This window comes from Trachypithecus francoisi, unplaced genomic scaffold (genome assembly GCF_009764315.1).
Source record: "Trachypithecus francoisi isolate TF-2019V2 unplaced genomic scaffold, Tfra_2.0 Lachesis_group8, whole genome shotgun sequence".
NCBI lineage: Eukaryota > Metazoa > Chordata > Mammalia > Primates > Cercopithecidae > Trachypithecus > Trachypithecus francoisi.
In genome coordinates, this window is record NW_022681473.1 from 116661619 (window position 1) to 116677561 (window position 15943).

A 15943-nucleotide genomic window follows, 5' to 3' on the forward strand; every position below is an offset into this window, starting at 1 on the left:
CCATGTGCACGCTTTCTGTAAGTGACCCCAGACTTGGAAATATGTGGTGGGCTGTTTTGTTGAGATATTTTTTCTCCAGTTGGTAGCTTTTGTTTTAAATACCGGGAAGAGCTTCCTTGGCTGTGAGCTGCCTCTGACTTGAAAGCCAGCCCTGAGCTGGTGGAATGTGAGCTGTCGCTGATGGCACTCATACCAGCTCCTGTTCAGCAGCTCTGCCCAGTCTGGGAAAGGGTGAGGCCATTGGAGCCATGGTGAGCCAGGAAAGAGGGTGTGCACAAGCGTGTGGGCAGGGGCAACCTTTCCCAAGCTAGGCCCAGAGACTAAGGAAAGAGGAAGGAGAGAGGAGAGGAGGGAGAAGAGAGGGAAGGGGAGGTCTGCCTGGCTAACACAAGACAGTTTTCATTTGCAGCGGCCCTCACCGCAGGCTCTCTATCAATTTGTCTCAATGCAAACATTCAAAATATTCCCTTTGGCTGCTCGTGAAAACAATGTGAGCTGCCAGGATCAAACCATCTTTCCAGATGTCTGGTGGTAACCACATTAAACAGGGTAGACTTGTTTACTATTGTGCTTGGTTAGGGCGCTTCCCCCACCCCCTTTCGGGATTTAAAAAAGCAGCAGCAGCAGTGGAGTTGAGCATCAAACCCCGAGTTACATAAGAGTGGGGCAAACTGACCCACCGGCATGCCAACACTGGATGGAGGAAATCTGAGATTCCTGCAGAGATCTAGTCAGTTAGGTGGGGTCTTCTTTCTGGGTGGAGACCTCTGTGAATGGACAGGAGTTTCTCCAGGGGGCTGAAAATTGCCAACAACAGTGGCACCAGTGCCAGTCTGTGAGCCACAAAGGGGAAGTCGTGCCTGTGTTTATACATCTAGTGGTGCCTATGCCAGCCTGTTCACTACCCCCCGCCCATCTCCAAAACTATGAAATTGCCATAGCTTTGGAGAAACAGAAAGTGCTATCAAGTTCCACAGTTAAAACTAAGGGGCAAGTCTTCCTTTTAATCTAGTTCCATATTGAACACTTCCAATGGGGGAGGCAGCTGATGCTGAAAGGAATTAGGGGACAGTATAAGGATGTTCGGGTGACTACTGACTAATGTAGTGAAGATGATCTGTCGCTTGTCAGACCAACAGAAGTTGGAAAGAGAAACCTAGCCATAGTGTCTGTCACAGAGGTACCCTCTAAAGTGCTAGGAGGAGGGTGGGGGGCAGTCGCCACCTGTGGAATGCCATGAACAGCCTCTACAACTGCCCAGCACCAGGAAGGGGGCCTCCTGGTGGTGGAGTTGGAGTCCTTTCTGCCTGAAAGAGGAGCACTGTGGCTGGGGTGTGCGGGTTGCTGGTGAGGTCCGGGTGGGAAGCAGTCTCCGCATTCTCCTGAAAGCTCTGCTGTAGTTTGAAGGTCGGTAGAGCCTGGGCTGAAAAGGAAACAATTTGGGGTTTGAAAGGATGTAATTCATTCTTCCTTTCCCGTTAACCTCTTTCCTCTCTGGAAAGCATGTGGAAACGCTGAAGGGAGGAGTGAGAGGGCAGGCAGCCTGCCGCGGGGAGGAAAGGGTTAAGCCTGATTTCTTTTAATTGAACTCCAGAACTGGTGGCCCCAGGCAAAGGGGGGGACTGACCCCGCTAGCGGTAACCAGATGTGGCGGTCCCAGGGGAGCCCCGGAGCAGACCCCTGGATTGAGAAGCAGACAGGAGCGGGGGGGAGTCAGCCCGGCCCCCATCCCACCATCCACCCCACCCCCACCCCCAACACGCACACCGAGTCTCAATTGCTGGCAGGCTGCACCCGCCACTCCAGGTCTGGTCACGTTCAGACCCGTGTCTGTATTCGAACCCAAAATTGGAGCTGAATTGATGAGACTAATTTCTAGAGAGGGAGGGGGAGGGAGGGAGGCGAGTGAGCTCTCGGGCTCAATTGCTCCTGAAGAAATAAAGAATTAATAAGTCACCTTTTTCCGCCTCTGTGGACACCCTTTTGAAATTTTTTCTTCCAATTGACTTGGATCTCCTCCGGATTTTTTTTTTCCCTCTTTCCCCCGTCGGACTCTTAAATAAAAGTGAGCAAGTCCAAAGCGTGGTCTGGAGAGCGTGGACAAGGTAACCTGTTTTGGATGTCCGGGAGAAGGGAGTCCGGCCGAAAGAGCCCAGCCCCCGAGGCTGCTCCAACTGGGGCGCGCGGCGACCCAGGAGGGAGGGAGGGAGGTCTCCGGATGGGCCGGGGAACGCCAGCCTCCAGGCTGGGTAGGGAGGACGGTCCAGAGCGCGGGCCTCCGGGTCTCACCCAGAGAAAATTCTGGGTCTGCGCTGCGCTGTTGCGTGCTGCGCTCCTGGGACCTGCTGACTGTCGTAGAGGGAACGTCCGCCGTAGTGTCAGTTCCTTGGGGACCAGGAAGGGGGACTCTTGCCTGGGAGTCAGTGCTTGGGCCGTCGGGTCCGGGTAAGCGCCGGGGGTTTGGCTCGAAAGATGCGGATAGGTGGCCTAGGGCACCGCGGATCTCCGCCCTCTGCGGGCACCGGGAGCCCAGGGTCGAGGCGCGCCGCCCCGAGGGGCCCCTTCTCCTAACAATGCGCCCCGGAATGGAGTCCGCTCCCTGACAGCGTGGGTCAGCCCGAAACCGCCCAGAATCCGCTTCGATGAGTGGGTGAGCCGCTCTGGGAGTCTGCCGCGTCTCGGCAGCGGAGGGCCTGAGTGGAAAAATTCTTATTGGATGCACTTTTTAATGGTTGGTTTGCCTCGGTTTGCGTCCGAATCTTCCCCGGCAGTAGGCGCTGGGTTACCCGCAGCCCTAGTCAACTCTCCCTCCGTATCCGCCACCCCCCGCACACACTACCCCCAAAACGTTTATCTCCGGCTGGAAAAAGCATTAATGAACGTATCTGTGGGAAGAAACGGAAAGTGAATGAGTCAGGAGGGCCACCTTCGGCCAACTGCCTCAGGAAAAGCAAAGAAGCCAAAGGTCTTTGGCTTTGGATTTTGGGGGAAGGTGATGGGGGGAGGTGCAGACTTCGGGAATCAGGGCGCGGAGGCTGGGCGTGGACCCCGTCATTGTTCCCGGCTAGCTCTTATCTCCCAGGAGCAAGTATCCTGTGTGCGCAGCGCATGAATGTGTCTGGGCATCTCCGCGTATATTTATATAGTGTGTGATGCGAAAAGCAGGACCAGCCGAGGGAAGGAAGAGGGGGTGTGGGGGGAGGGAAGAAGAGGGAGAGCAGAGGGGAGAGAAGAGAGACGAGAGCTCGAGGCGAGAGAGAGAGAGAGAGAGAGAGAGAGAGAGAGAGAGAGAGAGAGATAGGACTTCCTCCCCGATTCGCAAAGTGAAGTCACTTCCCAAAATTAGCTGAAAAAAAAGTTTCATCCGGTTAACTGTCTCTTTCGCTCCGCTACAACAACAAACGTGCACAGGGGAGCGAGGGCAGGGCGCTCGCAGGGGGCACGCAGGGAGGGCCCAGGGCGCCAGGGAGGCCGCGCCGGGCTAATCCGAAGGGGCTGCGAGGTCAGGCTGTAACCGGGTCAATGTGTGGAATATTGGGGGGCTCGGCTGCAGACTTGGCCAAATGGACGGGACTATTAAGGTAAGCGGCGGGGCAGTGGGCGCGGGCGGCGGGGACCGGCCGGGTAGGCGAAGCGGCGGGCGGGTAGGTGCGGGGCCCGCGTCCCGGAAGACGTGGCCGCTCTCCCTTCCTTCCTCGCCCCGGCTTCGCGCCGGCTCCTCCGGCGCTCGGGTGGCGAGTCCTACTCGCGGGCCAGCCGGCCAGGCGCCTCACCCAGGGCTACCTCCCCCGAAATCCCTGCCCCAAAGTGGAGCCCGGCCCCCTCCCACCTCGCTGCCCGCCGGGCTGCAGGAGGGGGAGGCGGGAAACCTGGGGACCCTGGGTGCAGACCCGAGTCAAGGGCGGGAGACCTCGGGGTCCACCACTCCCACCGGCACCCGGAGCTCCCTGGCCCCAGCCCTGGGCACTGGGCTTCCTCTCCGCAGAGGCCCAACACGGCGGGGGCAGGGGCTGCAGCCGCCCCCCTTCGGGTCCCTGCGTGATGGGCCCTGGGGTGGGTAAGTGGCCTCGTCGCGGGAGGGTAGGGGTGTAAGTGAGTGTGTCGGGGGCTCTGTCTGAGCGGGCTCCTCCAGATGGAAGCCCCTGTTTACATGTCAGCGCTTCCCCTTCCTCTCGGCACTCATTCGCCCGGCTCTCGGCGCTGGAGAGCTGCCGGCTCCGCGGGACTCCTGGGCCGGCCTCGCCGCCTCGGTCCGCGCAGATCCCTACCCGCGCCCCGGCGCTTCGCGCCCAGGCGTTCGCCGGCTCCAGGACAAGGGCTCCTGGAGCTGTCGCCTCTGAGAGGGTCCTGCGTCCTGCGGAGCCGCCCCCACTGCAGGGGCCGGCTGTGAGCCCGCGCCCAGTGCCCGCCCGGCCAATCCCACCCCCGCCGCCGCCGCCACGCCTGGGTCTAGGTTGCAAAGTGCAGCCCAGGCGGAAAGGTGAGGGTTTGGGTTCGCGTCTCACTTCAAAAAGGTTGACTACTGTCTCTGAAAGGGTTCGCCAAGTGGGGCCAGAAGCAGGGAGGAGGGAAACCCCCTAACGTGACGGACCTTAGAGGACCTAGGGAAATGAATGGGACCAGGGGTTAGCTTCGAGGCTGCCGCGCAACACCAAGCTGGAGTTTGTCTGGAAAAACTATTAGGCTGGCGAGGTGGGGACTGGCAGAGCCCGCCATTCCCCAGAACCCGAAGGAGTCGACTCGACTCCCTGCTCTGGGCTCAGCGAGAGGAGGCTAAGATGTTGGGCTCAGAGAATTCAAGAGATTTTTATCTTCTGGGTGGGGTCGTGGTTTTTATTTTCTAAGTTTTTTTTTTTTTTATGAAAGTTTGAAATATGCTGACTTAGGTAAAAGACACCAACTGAAGGAACTTGCAAATCTGGAGATGAGATAACTGATTGTAATGGGTTAAAGGGAGCCTGTAAGAGCCTCTAAGAGCCTGGGTTCCTCAAACTCAAAGTGAGTAGGTGAGAAGTAGGTGAGAGGGGATTCCTGCAAACGCCCAAGAGTGAGGGTCACTGGGCCATTTTATGCCTGTTTCTCTGCTTCCTGTTGATGTGTGCATGCAAGTGTCTCTATATTTCTGGGTTTAGTAATGAGATGCTCCCCTCTAGAAAACTCCCTCCCCCTAGTCAGGACAGTTACCACTTACTCTGAAGGCCTCTTCTGATCCAGAAGGGTGGTAAGATGGCCTCAGGGTCTTGATGTGGACACCCTAAGGAAAAGTGAAGAAATATCTCCACACTGCTTAAACTCTACACACAGGCCCTGAGCAAAAGGAGGAAGCTGTGGTCTGTGTACCCAGGATGTGCTAACCTCTTTAGATACACACAGGGATTGGCATGGCAGGCCTCGAGAACAGGCTTAGAGCAGGAACCTGACACTCCAGGCCAAGGATGGGAGTGAAAGTCCTTTCTTTTTATGTGGGTGGTGGGATGCATGAGCTCCTCCAAACCCTCCCCGTGAATAGCCTGTCATTCACCTGAGTTACCTGGCTAGGCTGAGTCCCCGCAGAGCTATCTTCAGTCTCCAAGCATTCTGCAGGATTGAGCCTTTAGTGTATATTTTGGTGTTTAAGTTGTGTGAAAGCCAGTTTTCTGTTCGCACGTGACCTCTGGATCTTGGGGTTTCCAGATCCCATTCCCACAATAGTTCAAATACTGTGCTTGGAGAGGACAGTGGACCAGGAGAGAGGTCAGCATTCTTCTGCTGTCTTGGTGAGAATGCACCATCCATTAAACCTGTTTGAGCCTCATAATAATCACAAAAATGAAACAGTGGAACTGGGTTGCCTCTACAGTAGTATCCTCCCAATCTTCTCAGTGTCTAAAATATCATGCTCATATGCGTTTACAAGAACACTTACCTGTATGTGTGCTAAATCCAGCCCTACACTGATTGAGGTTGAAGACACTACAGAGCGGATCTAATTTGTGGACACAAATTCAGGATGTCCATTTCCATTTTGAGCTGCCTGGAAAAATCAGGTTTGAGTGATTCTAGGATGTGATTTTATGCACCTGCACAGTTCTTCCTCAAATATAAGACATGTCTGTAGTTCAAAATATCTGTGGGTCTCAGCACTCAGGTGATATTTGGTGCAGGAAGCCAGGGAAATCTGGATTTCTTCACAGAAGCCCTTTATTTTGTGCATAGTTTGCACAACTCTATGTGATTACAAAATCTCCATCTTGTTGCCCTCTTTATAAGTCCCTCCATATTGTACTTTCTTCTCTTTTCCAAGAACGGCTCCTGGGAAGGCTCTGAGCATCACACTGGGAGAACCAATATTTGCTGGAGCCATGCTACTCTTTTGTCACAGACAGGTTAACTTGAGATATTAAACAACACCCTACCCACGCCCCTGCTTCCCACACTGATATTATCAGTGTTAAAAAGCACATGATACTGTTTGCTGCTTTAAGAAATGACCTGGTTTCAAAAACTGCATCTTAGTTTTAGGCTGGCTTCAGTTGAATCCAGTTAATTTTATCTATGAATGCCTGACTCAATGTACGTGGTGCCATTACAGATGGGGAGACAGAGAAGACAGACATGGTGAATGAAGGTGGGAAATAGAGAATGAACGGTGGATTTGGAGTCAGAAAGCCTGGGTTCATTCTCAGCTCTGCTACCTAGTAGCTGTGTGCCTTATAGCAAGGCACTTCTTGAGTCTGTTTCCTTATCTAGAAAATGGGGCCAAAGCCTCCTTGCCACAAGTCATAGGAAGAATTTTTAAAGTCTGCTACCTTAGCTGGATACACATTAACTGAACTTCGTGTGCCTCACACCAAGGCACCTCTTGAATCTGTTTCCTTATCTAGAAAATGGGGCCAAAGCACCTCCTTGCCACAAGTCACAGGAAGAATTTTTTAAAGTCTGCCACCTTAGCTGGATACACATTAATTGAAGTTTGCTTTTGGGAATGGGCATACCAGGACAGATTGGTCAGAAAATTAGAACACAGGTCCAAGTTTGCCATCATGCATATTTGATTAATTCAACAAATATTTATGATGCATCTATTATGTTGCAAGGCTCTGTCATGTGTATTGAGGATAAAACAGGGATCAAAACCCTCCAGGAATGTAGACTGTAGTGGAGGTGGCTGACACATACAGGGAACAATCTCAGTCGAGTGGTGATATATCTTCTGAAAAACAATAATGCAGGTTAGGGAATGGAAAGTAATGAAGCTATATAGTCAGGATAGTGAGGAAAAGCGTGTCTAACAAAGTCACAATTGGGCAGAGACACTCTCTCATCATCTACCTCAGAAGAGTGCAGCACCAGCCACACAGCCGGCCAACAATGGACAAGCATAGCAGGAAAGAAGGGTCAGGGTTCCTGCTGGCTCTGCAAGGCCCTGGAGGGGCAGCTTGTCACTGGCAGGGCAGGGAAACATCTGGACAAGGTTTAGGAGAAGCAGCAGAGTGAGGAATACTTGGGAACAGAGGCTTGACTTCTGTCCTCAAGAAGGTGTTGCTGCCTCCCTGTACCACACACACCTTTTAATCTCCAAGTCCCCTGGATTCACAAGAACTCCAGACAAGATGCCCTCTGTCTGTTGATCTGTCCCCGTGACCACACAGAATTGCTCCCCTCAGGTAGTTACCAAGTGGAATCCTGTTTTGTGTGTGAATAATTTCCACCAAAAGGCTTCCTTCCAGTTCCACTGCTATCCAAATTTAAGTTTATAGGTTGGCAACTGTAAAGCTTTAGAGAGTATTTAGCTTGACATTCTCACTTTACGGGTGGGGAAACTGAGGTCTAGGGTGTTATATGAATTGTCCAGGATCATACAGCAAACTACCAACAGAGTCATGGTGAAAGTTCAGGGCTCCGAACACTTAGGCCAGTGTTCTTTCCACTATACCATGAAAATATCATTTGCTTTTGTTACATTTTTATGAATTATAGAATCGTGCAGGCAATGTGTGTGCATTTGTGTGCGTGTGTGTGTATGTGTGTGAGAGAGAGAGAGACAGAGAGAGAGAGAAGTCTTTAAAAGAAAAATCATAAAGAATTTGGCACTTTACACTGAAGACACCTCTGGTATTTAATGAAAAATATATGAAAATGTATCACTACCATCTTGAATTATTTTTATCCTTAAAGAAAAAACAAATTCTAAATTTTTGGATAGAATTTTTACACAACTGTTTTCCAAAATAAATCCTTCTTTTACAGCAGACAAAGTAAACAGTCTCCATTACAAGGAGACAACCAAAAATATAGTAGTTTACTGAAATACCCAAGCCCTTCTACAGATCATGGGCAGGTAGACTGAACTCTTATTTCAACTCCTTTAATAATGGAATATTGGACTATTTAAATGAAATCTATTAGAAGGTATCTTATGGATCCATCAGACTGTGTCATAAGTAGGTCTTGAATAACAACTGCATTAAAAAAGATTTAGGATTTTGATGTCTCTTTCCATTTAGGGTTAAACAGTTAACTTGGCATTTGTTTAAAAAATAGTTGATTTAAACCAAGCTTCTTTCTAGATATATGGCATTAGTCTAATGCCAGTACTAAGTTACCCCCAGCCAAAAAAAAAAAAAGAGTTGGGAAAATTTTTATATTGATAATTTTTTTGTTCTATACTTAAAACATTCCTTTTAAGTCTATATTTTGCTTATTTTGTAACAAATTAAGTAGGCTAAAGGACATTGTCTGTTACATACACACAAACACACACATATACACACAGTCTCATAAAACTTTCAACCAGCCACAATAGCTTTTTTTGTAATCTCAGAGTTATGCAGGTGTCTCTTCCTCTGCAGAAGACTACACCCTGTTTCAATTTCTGTTGCTTTAATGATTTCATATCTATAGTGTTCTTCCCATTACGTATTAATTGATCCATGGGATGGTATCATTAAGTGAGGTCACTCTGTGTATTACAGTTCTGCCACTAACCTCATAGACCCACCATCAGTAGCTTGTGCACCGAGATGTTTCCACAGAGGCTATGGATAGGCTTATATGTCCCCACACTATCACCTGCAGGGCCAATATAGTGCAAATTTGACAAAATTTAGGTAATCTATGGAATAACCCTTTCCTGTGAAAAGCTAGCTGGCCTTATGGGGACTGGTAATACCTCATCTTCAGGGGCATCATAAACTGACCAACCATACGAAGGTGATTGCATGTCTGTTAGGCAGGGACTAGACTATGTGACTACGTTCTGTGAAGATAGAACCCCAGTGGCAAAAGGGCTCTGCTAGGAGATCTAGCAAGAAGATAAGCCATGTCTGTGTGCCCTGCAGAATGCAGCAAGTGTTACCATAGCCCTGAGAAAAGAAAGGACAATTTGAACTGGAGAGACAGAGAAAGACCTCATGATAATAGTTGTTTATGTAGTCCCTTTCATAAACCTCTTCACAGATCATACAGTCCCTTCACAGATCACTGGCCCATACACTCTTGCATCCCATTCTCACAGCAGCCCTATGGGAGATAACACCATGATATCTCTACTTTATATGGAAGAAGTTAAAGTTCAGAGGAGTGAGGCAACTTGCCCAAGAGTATAACTAACAGGGGACGGAGCTGGGTTTCAAGCCCAGTGTTTCTCATTCCCGATTCCTGCTTTTTCTCCGCACACTGTCCACACTGCCTCTTGGCACAGGTGGATCTAAGCCAGGCCTTGAAAGATAGGTAGGGCTTGCACAGGAAACTATGGTAAAGGGCTTTCTAGGAGAGTGGAAGGGTACTTTGGCGGGGAAGTGTACAGGTGATGGAGAGGATCGGAGTGGAAAGACTGAATGGAACTAGATTACAGAAGATCTTACATACCATAACAAGGAATTTGGGGGTGAGTATGGCGGCTCATGCCTGTAATCCCAGTTCTTTGGAAGACGGAGACGGGTGGATCACTTGAGCCCAGGAGTTCAAGACCAGACTGGGCAACATGGAGAAACCCCATCTCTACAAAAAATACAAAAATTAGCCAGGCATGGTGGCACTCACCTGTAGTTCCAGCTACTAAGGAGGCTGAGGTGGGAGGATCACCTGAGCCCAGGGAGGTCAAGGCTGCAATCAGCCATGACTGCCTCTGTACTCCACCCTAGATGACAAAGGGAATACCTGCCTCAAAATAATAATAATAATAACTTGGATCTTGTAACATGTATAGAAAGGAGGAATGAAAACTTGTGACTAGAGGGATGATCTACATAGCTGTACAAGTCTCTTAGAAATAAATCCTTCCTACCCTCTTCTCCTTAGGAAATGAAGATGGGAGTGTCTCCATCACTTATCAGAGGCCATACAAGAAGTGAGCAGCAGTCAGGATTAGACAACCAGAGACAGATTCAGGCAACCAGCAGTGCTATCTGTTGTCTTCAAAGACACCTGTTGATTAAATATGGCATTGGGGGAGGAAGGAGAAACTCTATTTCACCAGATGACATAAAACTGTGATTATCCTTCTCATCCCTTCCTTCCCAGGGTTCTGGGGATTTCTCCATGAGCAATCTTTTCAACTGGGCCTTCTATCCTGGGCTACAATTTTAGTTCCTTTTAAGAATGAGTCAGCAGATAGTGCTTGAGAGGAGACAAAAGAAAAACAATGTTTCTCTAAAACTCAAATCAAATTTCTGTGGGCCTTCAGACGGGTCTGACATTCTTCCACGAGTTGGCTGGGCCCATGGTCTCAGTTAGAAATACTGACACTTCACCCCAGCAAATCAAAAACTCAGAGACTCATCACCGTCATTCCAAGCAGGATCAGAGATTGAGTGTTCAGATGCATTTTCAGATAATTCAGATCAACTTTACAGTACCTTCAAAATTGCTCATCCCTACAAAAATGAACCAAATGTTAATGTATTTAAGAGATTTGCCATCTTTGGGAAACAATGTGTCTGCCATTTAGTTTAAGATCAAAATCTCAGAGTATGAGAATTTTTCAAATCACCTCAAAGAGAAGGCAGACTTGAACACTGAAATGTTTTCCCAAGAGAGAGCCCCATTTACCCAGCCAGTGCTATGTGTCCAAGGCAATGAAAGATCTCATGTCACATCTCAGTGCACACATGCAAGAGGCCGGAATTACAGGTGCCATGGGAGCTTTAACCTCGAATTTCTAGACATTGTGTGGGTTTCACATGTCTACTGGAATCTAACACTCCAGTAGCAGAGTTGTTAGGTCTGAATATATGGGTAATCATTGATGTTATGGGAAAGGAATTGGAGAGTGAGCAATTTTGCGGTACCATTCATGTAGCAAAAATGTGAAAACAAACAGGTTAATATTAGAAAATTACTCTGTTCATGAGTTGCTTTAAGTTAATGCTGTTACAGTCTATGGAAAAGCATGTGTTTCGATTGAAATTGTCACGTCTACAGAGTCATTTTGTCTTTAGACATTGATGACTGAATTCATTCTCATCCATTTATTCATTCACCCAAATGTTGAATAATATTACCAGGCACTGTGCTCAACAGAGCATTCATGTAAATGAACAAGAATCAGGTTTCTATGATATTTCTTCCAGACTTTTAGAAAGTAGAGATTTCTCTTCTTTCTGATTTTCAGCTCTGAGTATTGGAAATTCCAAAAGAAGCAATACTCATTGGAGAAATCTTTATTTGTGGCTTATGATCATAAGGATAGTTAGACACATTTTCTTAAAAGTAACAACAAGTTTATATTCTCCATTGCCCCTTCACCCTTGGTGATACTAATCTACTGTAAGGATATTTTTGGAAAGCCAGGGCTTCAGCTGAGGATATTTATTCTTCTGATTCTCCCGTTCTCAGCTTTAGTTCCTCTATTTATATATTAACACGGGGCCAGGCATGGTGGCTCACATCTGTAATCCCAGCATTTTGGGAGGTCAAGGCGGGTGGATCACCGGAGGTCCAGGAGTTTGAGACCAGCCTGGCCAATATGGCGAAACCATGTCTTTACTAAAAGTACAAAAATTAGCTGGTCATGCTAGTGCATGCTTGTAGTCCCAGCTACTTGGGAGGCTGAAGCAGAAGAATTGCTTGAACACAGGAGGTGGAGGTTGCAGTGAGCCAAGATCACGCTTCTGCACCCCAGTCTGGGCAACGGGGCAAGACTCTGTTCCAATAAACAAACAAACAAAAAAGCCATGGAGAAAAATACCATAGGTAAGGTGAAAAATAAATGAGAAACTGAGAAAGAATATTTATCATACATAAAGCATAAATGTCTTATTATACAAAGACTACTTACAAATAACAGAAAATAGGCAAAAATGCTATGAATAGACAACACTAGAAAGAAAATACAAATGGGCAATAAATATATGAAAAGAATTTCAAGCACATGCATAAAGACATTCAAATGAAAATAATAAAATTCCAACATTTATGACCTAGGAGGACAGCAGAGACTAAAACAGCTTAATGTCTCATGTTGGAAAGAGTAAAGGAAATGTCACTGTCTTATCCTCTTGTTAGGAGTATGACTTGGTATAATCTTTCCAGAGAGCAACATCTATTTGAGAAGTTAAATATTTATACAAATTTGATAATGCTAATTCTACAGCTATGTTCACTCAGATATATGTACAAGATGTTTATTGTAGCATTGTTTGTTACAGCAAAAGTTGGAAATAATCTAAATGTCCATTAGTAGGGTACTAGATAAACAAAGGAGGAAAGATTCATATAAGAAAATGCCATGCAACTACAAAATGGGATAAAATCAACTGTCATACACACTGATTTAGAAAGTTCTCCAATGTATATTATTACATGGAAAACAGCAAAAAGTTCCAAAATATTGGGCTGGGCGCGGTGCCTCACTCCTGTAATCCCGGCACTTTGGGAGGCCAAGGCGGTCAGATCATGAGGTCAAGAGATCGAGACCATCCTGGCCAACATGGTGAAACTCCGCCTCTACTAAAAATACAAAAATTAGTTGGGTGTGGTGGCGCCTGCCTGTATTCCCAGCTACTGGGGAGGCTGAGGCAGGAGAATCACTTGAACCCAGGAGGCAGAGGTCAAGATCGCAATACTACATTCCAGTCTGAGTGACAGAATGAGACTCTGTCTCAAAAAAAAAAAAAAAAAAGGTAAAGAGGGACACAGAAATAGACTTGTAAAAAGGTGAATGGGCAACAAGATTTTATCCCGAATGTGCTGGTCCCGGTGACTTTAAGATTCTAAATTGAGGTGAATACAGGGAGAAACTGGCTGGCCTAGGATCCGGAGACCTCAGTTCCAGCCCCAGCTCTATCCCAAACTAGCTATGGGATGTTAGGCAGGTCACTTCACTTCCTCATCACTCATGTTAAAGATTTTCTCACATATAAAATGAAGGTATGATTTCAAAATTTCCTTTCAGCTTTCATGTTCACTTGACTCTGATCCTAGACAGGCTTTAAAACAGTTCTTATTTTGGGGTATGGATGATAGAACCTCACGTAGATGTTCTATCTGATCCTGTGTGGCTCTTCTCCCGTAATCTCAGGGCTGCATTTCATACTGTGGAGTGGCCCTCAAGGCCAGGTGAAGGCAGGAGCTCTCAGCAGGTGCTTGGTGAGTTTCTCCGAGCTGGTTGTTTTTATTGCCAAGTGACACTGGAACTGTGCTAATGCCTTTTCGTTAATGCAAACTAAGAATAGGGCCTGACGCCACTCTGGGGTCTTAGATTCTTTTCCAAAATTTGGTCTCATTTAAAACCCAAAACACTCTTTGGCTCCAAGCGTCTTTCCCCCGGACTTTAAAAAAATCCTGTTTAATTGAAAGGAAATTGAATTTGTCTGGTTTTGATTCATTTACACTTAACTCTTCTAAAAACAATAATTTGATGTCCAAGGAGAATTTTGAGTCTCTTAATGGGTTTTCTGGAAGGCTTTTTATCTTCTTGTTAAAACAGGAAGTGGTGTTCTATGGGCAAACACAGTCAACCCCAGAAGGCCCCAGTTCAGTTTGAAACTGTATCACCCACCATTTTGCATGGGTCCTCATGACCCCAAGCTAAGGCCTTTCTTTCCCTAGTACTCACCTAAGAGAAAGAGATGCTCATCTTTTATTAGAGGAGGAATAAAAATAAGGAAGAACAATCATAGTTATAAAGGGAATAAGTTATCTCTCCAGCGTAAGGTGCTAATATCTATTCAAACCTTTAAGACAAGCACCTGATCCCATGACAACCCTGTGATGTGTGTAATATTTCCATTTTGAAGAGGCTGGGTAAGTTACTCATGGTTATACAGGTAGAAAATAGAAAAACAATGATTTGAACCTAATCCTGTTTACTTCCAAATTCCATAAAGCTTAGCCACTGTGATGCATCACCAGATTGATACATACATCTCCACATAGTTTCAGCTACAAGCCTATCTATGGGGACCATGTAGGTTTTGTTACTATTTGTTTTGTCCCTTGGTCTAAGTGACCACTACCCACAGTCTGCACCGGTCAGATTCATGAAACTGCTCAATTCTTCACCACTCTTTATTCAAGAAGGCCTATGTCCTGGGTAGCAAAGCCTGTCTGGCTTTGTTAGCAGGTGTACTGGTGTGAAACTGACAGGTTCTGTTTTCACATAATGATCTAATGGGTTGATTTTTAAATGTTTTATAGCTCAGTAGAGAATGGCATATTCTTTGACCTGCCAAGGCTTCCTCCTCTACCCTTGTGCCTTCTTTCTTCCTTTCTTGCTCTAAATCTTGCTCTCTTCTTCATTCTATTCCACTCATATACACAAAAAACTATACACATTTTTTAAAAAAAATAACAGATTCAGGAGGTTATATAAAACACAAAGAAGGGAATGTTTTGCAAGGTTAAAAGGAAATCATTGAGTAGGGCTGACTTCAGGCTCCAGTTTCTCTTGAATAGCCTTTCTTGTTATTTCAAGGCTGATTGACTTATAACTGCATCCAAAGCTGCCTCACACCAGTTCCTTTTATCAGACCAAGTGAGACTTCCTGTGGACTGGCCCAGCTTCCTGATATATTTCCTTTTTCCTTTGGCAGAACAAAGAAAACCATAGCTCCAAGGATCCTTGGGAGCAAACACAATTTAGCCCTGAAGAATCTATTATTTTTAAATTTTCATTCTTAATGCGTAGGGCCGAGCGCCTGTCTTTGCTTTTTTTTTTTTTTCCCCACAGCGTTCTGCGTAATGTCCCAATTTACTCTAAGTGCAGTTACCAGGCGTCAATGAGCTACGTGAATTCATCCTAGTTGTAGTTTGATTTTATTCAAAGTGGGAAAATTAAGCCATTTTCAGTGCATGAGCAACCCCACCTCATACATGCATACACCTTCAAGAGGGACGTGGAACACCTCTCTACATAGGGTTTAACCTTTTGTTACCTGAGCTCAACACAGCAGATGTGTAAGGAAACTCTCTTGTTTAGAGATTTCAACCTATCTGTGTTTGGAGTTCTGACTCTAGAAACATGCATATAGGAGAAGACGCTCTAGGGTATCCAAGTATCCAAAGGATCATCAAAGTCAGTTGAAGAAGAAATTCCAGAAATTGGGTTGAGATTGTTGCTTTTTTCTTTTGCCTGGAGTGTCTCCCATATCACTCCTTACAACGTGGCCTCACTATCCACTCTGCACATTACTACTGAAAGACCTTTAGGCATGACCCAGGGTAACAAGGGAGCACTGTTAAGAGAGCTGCTTGTTTCTCTGTCATATCTCCCAAAGCACCCATCACACATTGCCAACTTAGGATAGCCTCCTCTCCAGTAGTCTCAGAAAGAAAGAGGCCATTGACGGAGAGATAACTGAGGCTTCAAGATGTAGTGTGTCAAAAGATGAGAACTAGGCAAGAGCTCCTGGAAGCAGAACTCAAGTATTCATGGTCCCAAACACCACGTTCTACAATGAGGGTGTTTTCTGGAGCAAAGACATCAAGGCTCATTTAATCCACAGGGACTCATGCTTCTTTG

The 15943-nt window shown here is 46.7% G+C and overlaps 1 protein-coding gene across 1 annotated transcript in view; it reads left to right on the forward strand.

Annotated features, from left to right (window-relative positions):
• Positions 1-3086: 3086 nt before the first annotated feature.
• The window catches only part of FLI1 (Fli-1 proto-oncogene, ETS transcription factor), a 118932-nt gene continuing 106075 nt past the window's right edge, over positions 3087-15943 (forward strand). The window contains exon 1 of the mRNA XM_033204352.1: positions 3087-3581. Coding sequence (XP_033060243.1) covers positions 3564-3581 — 18 coding nt within the window. The 5' untranslated portion in view covers positions 3087-3563. The remainder of the gene's footprint in view (positions 3582-15943) is intronic.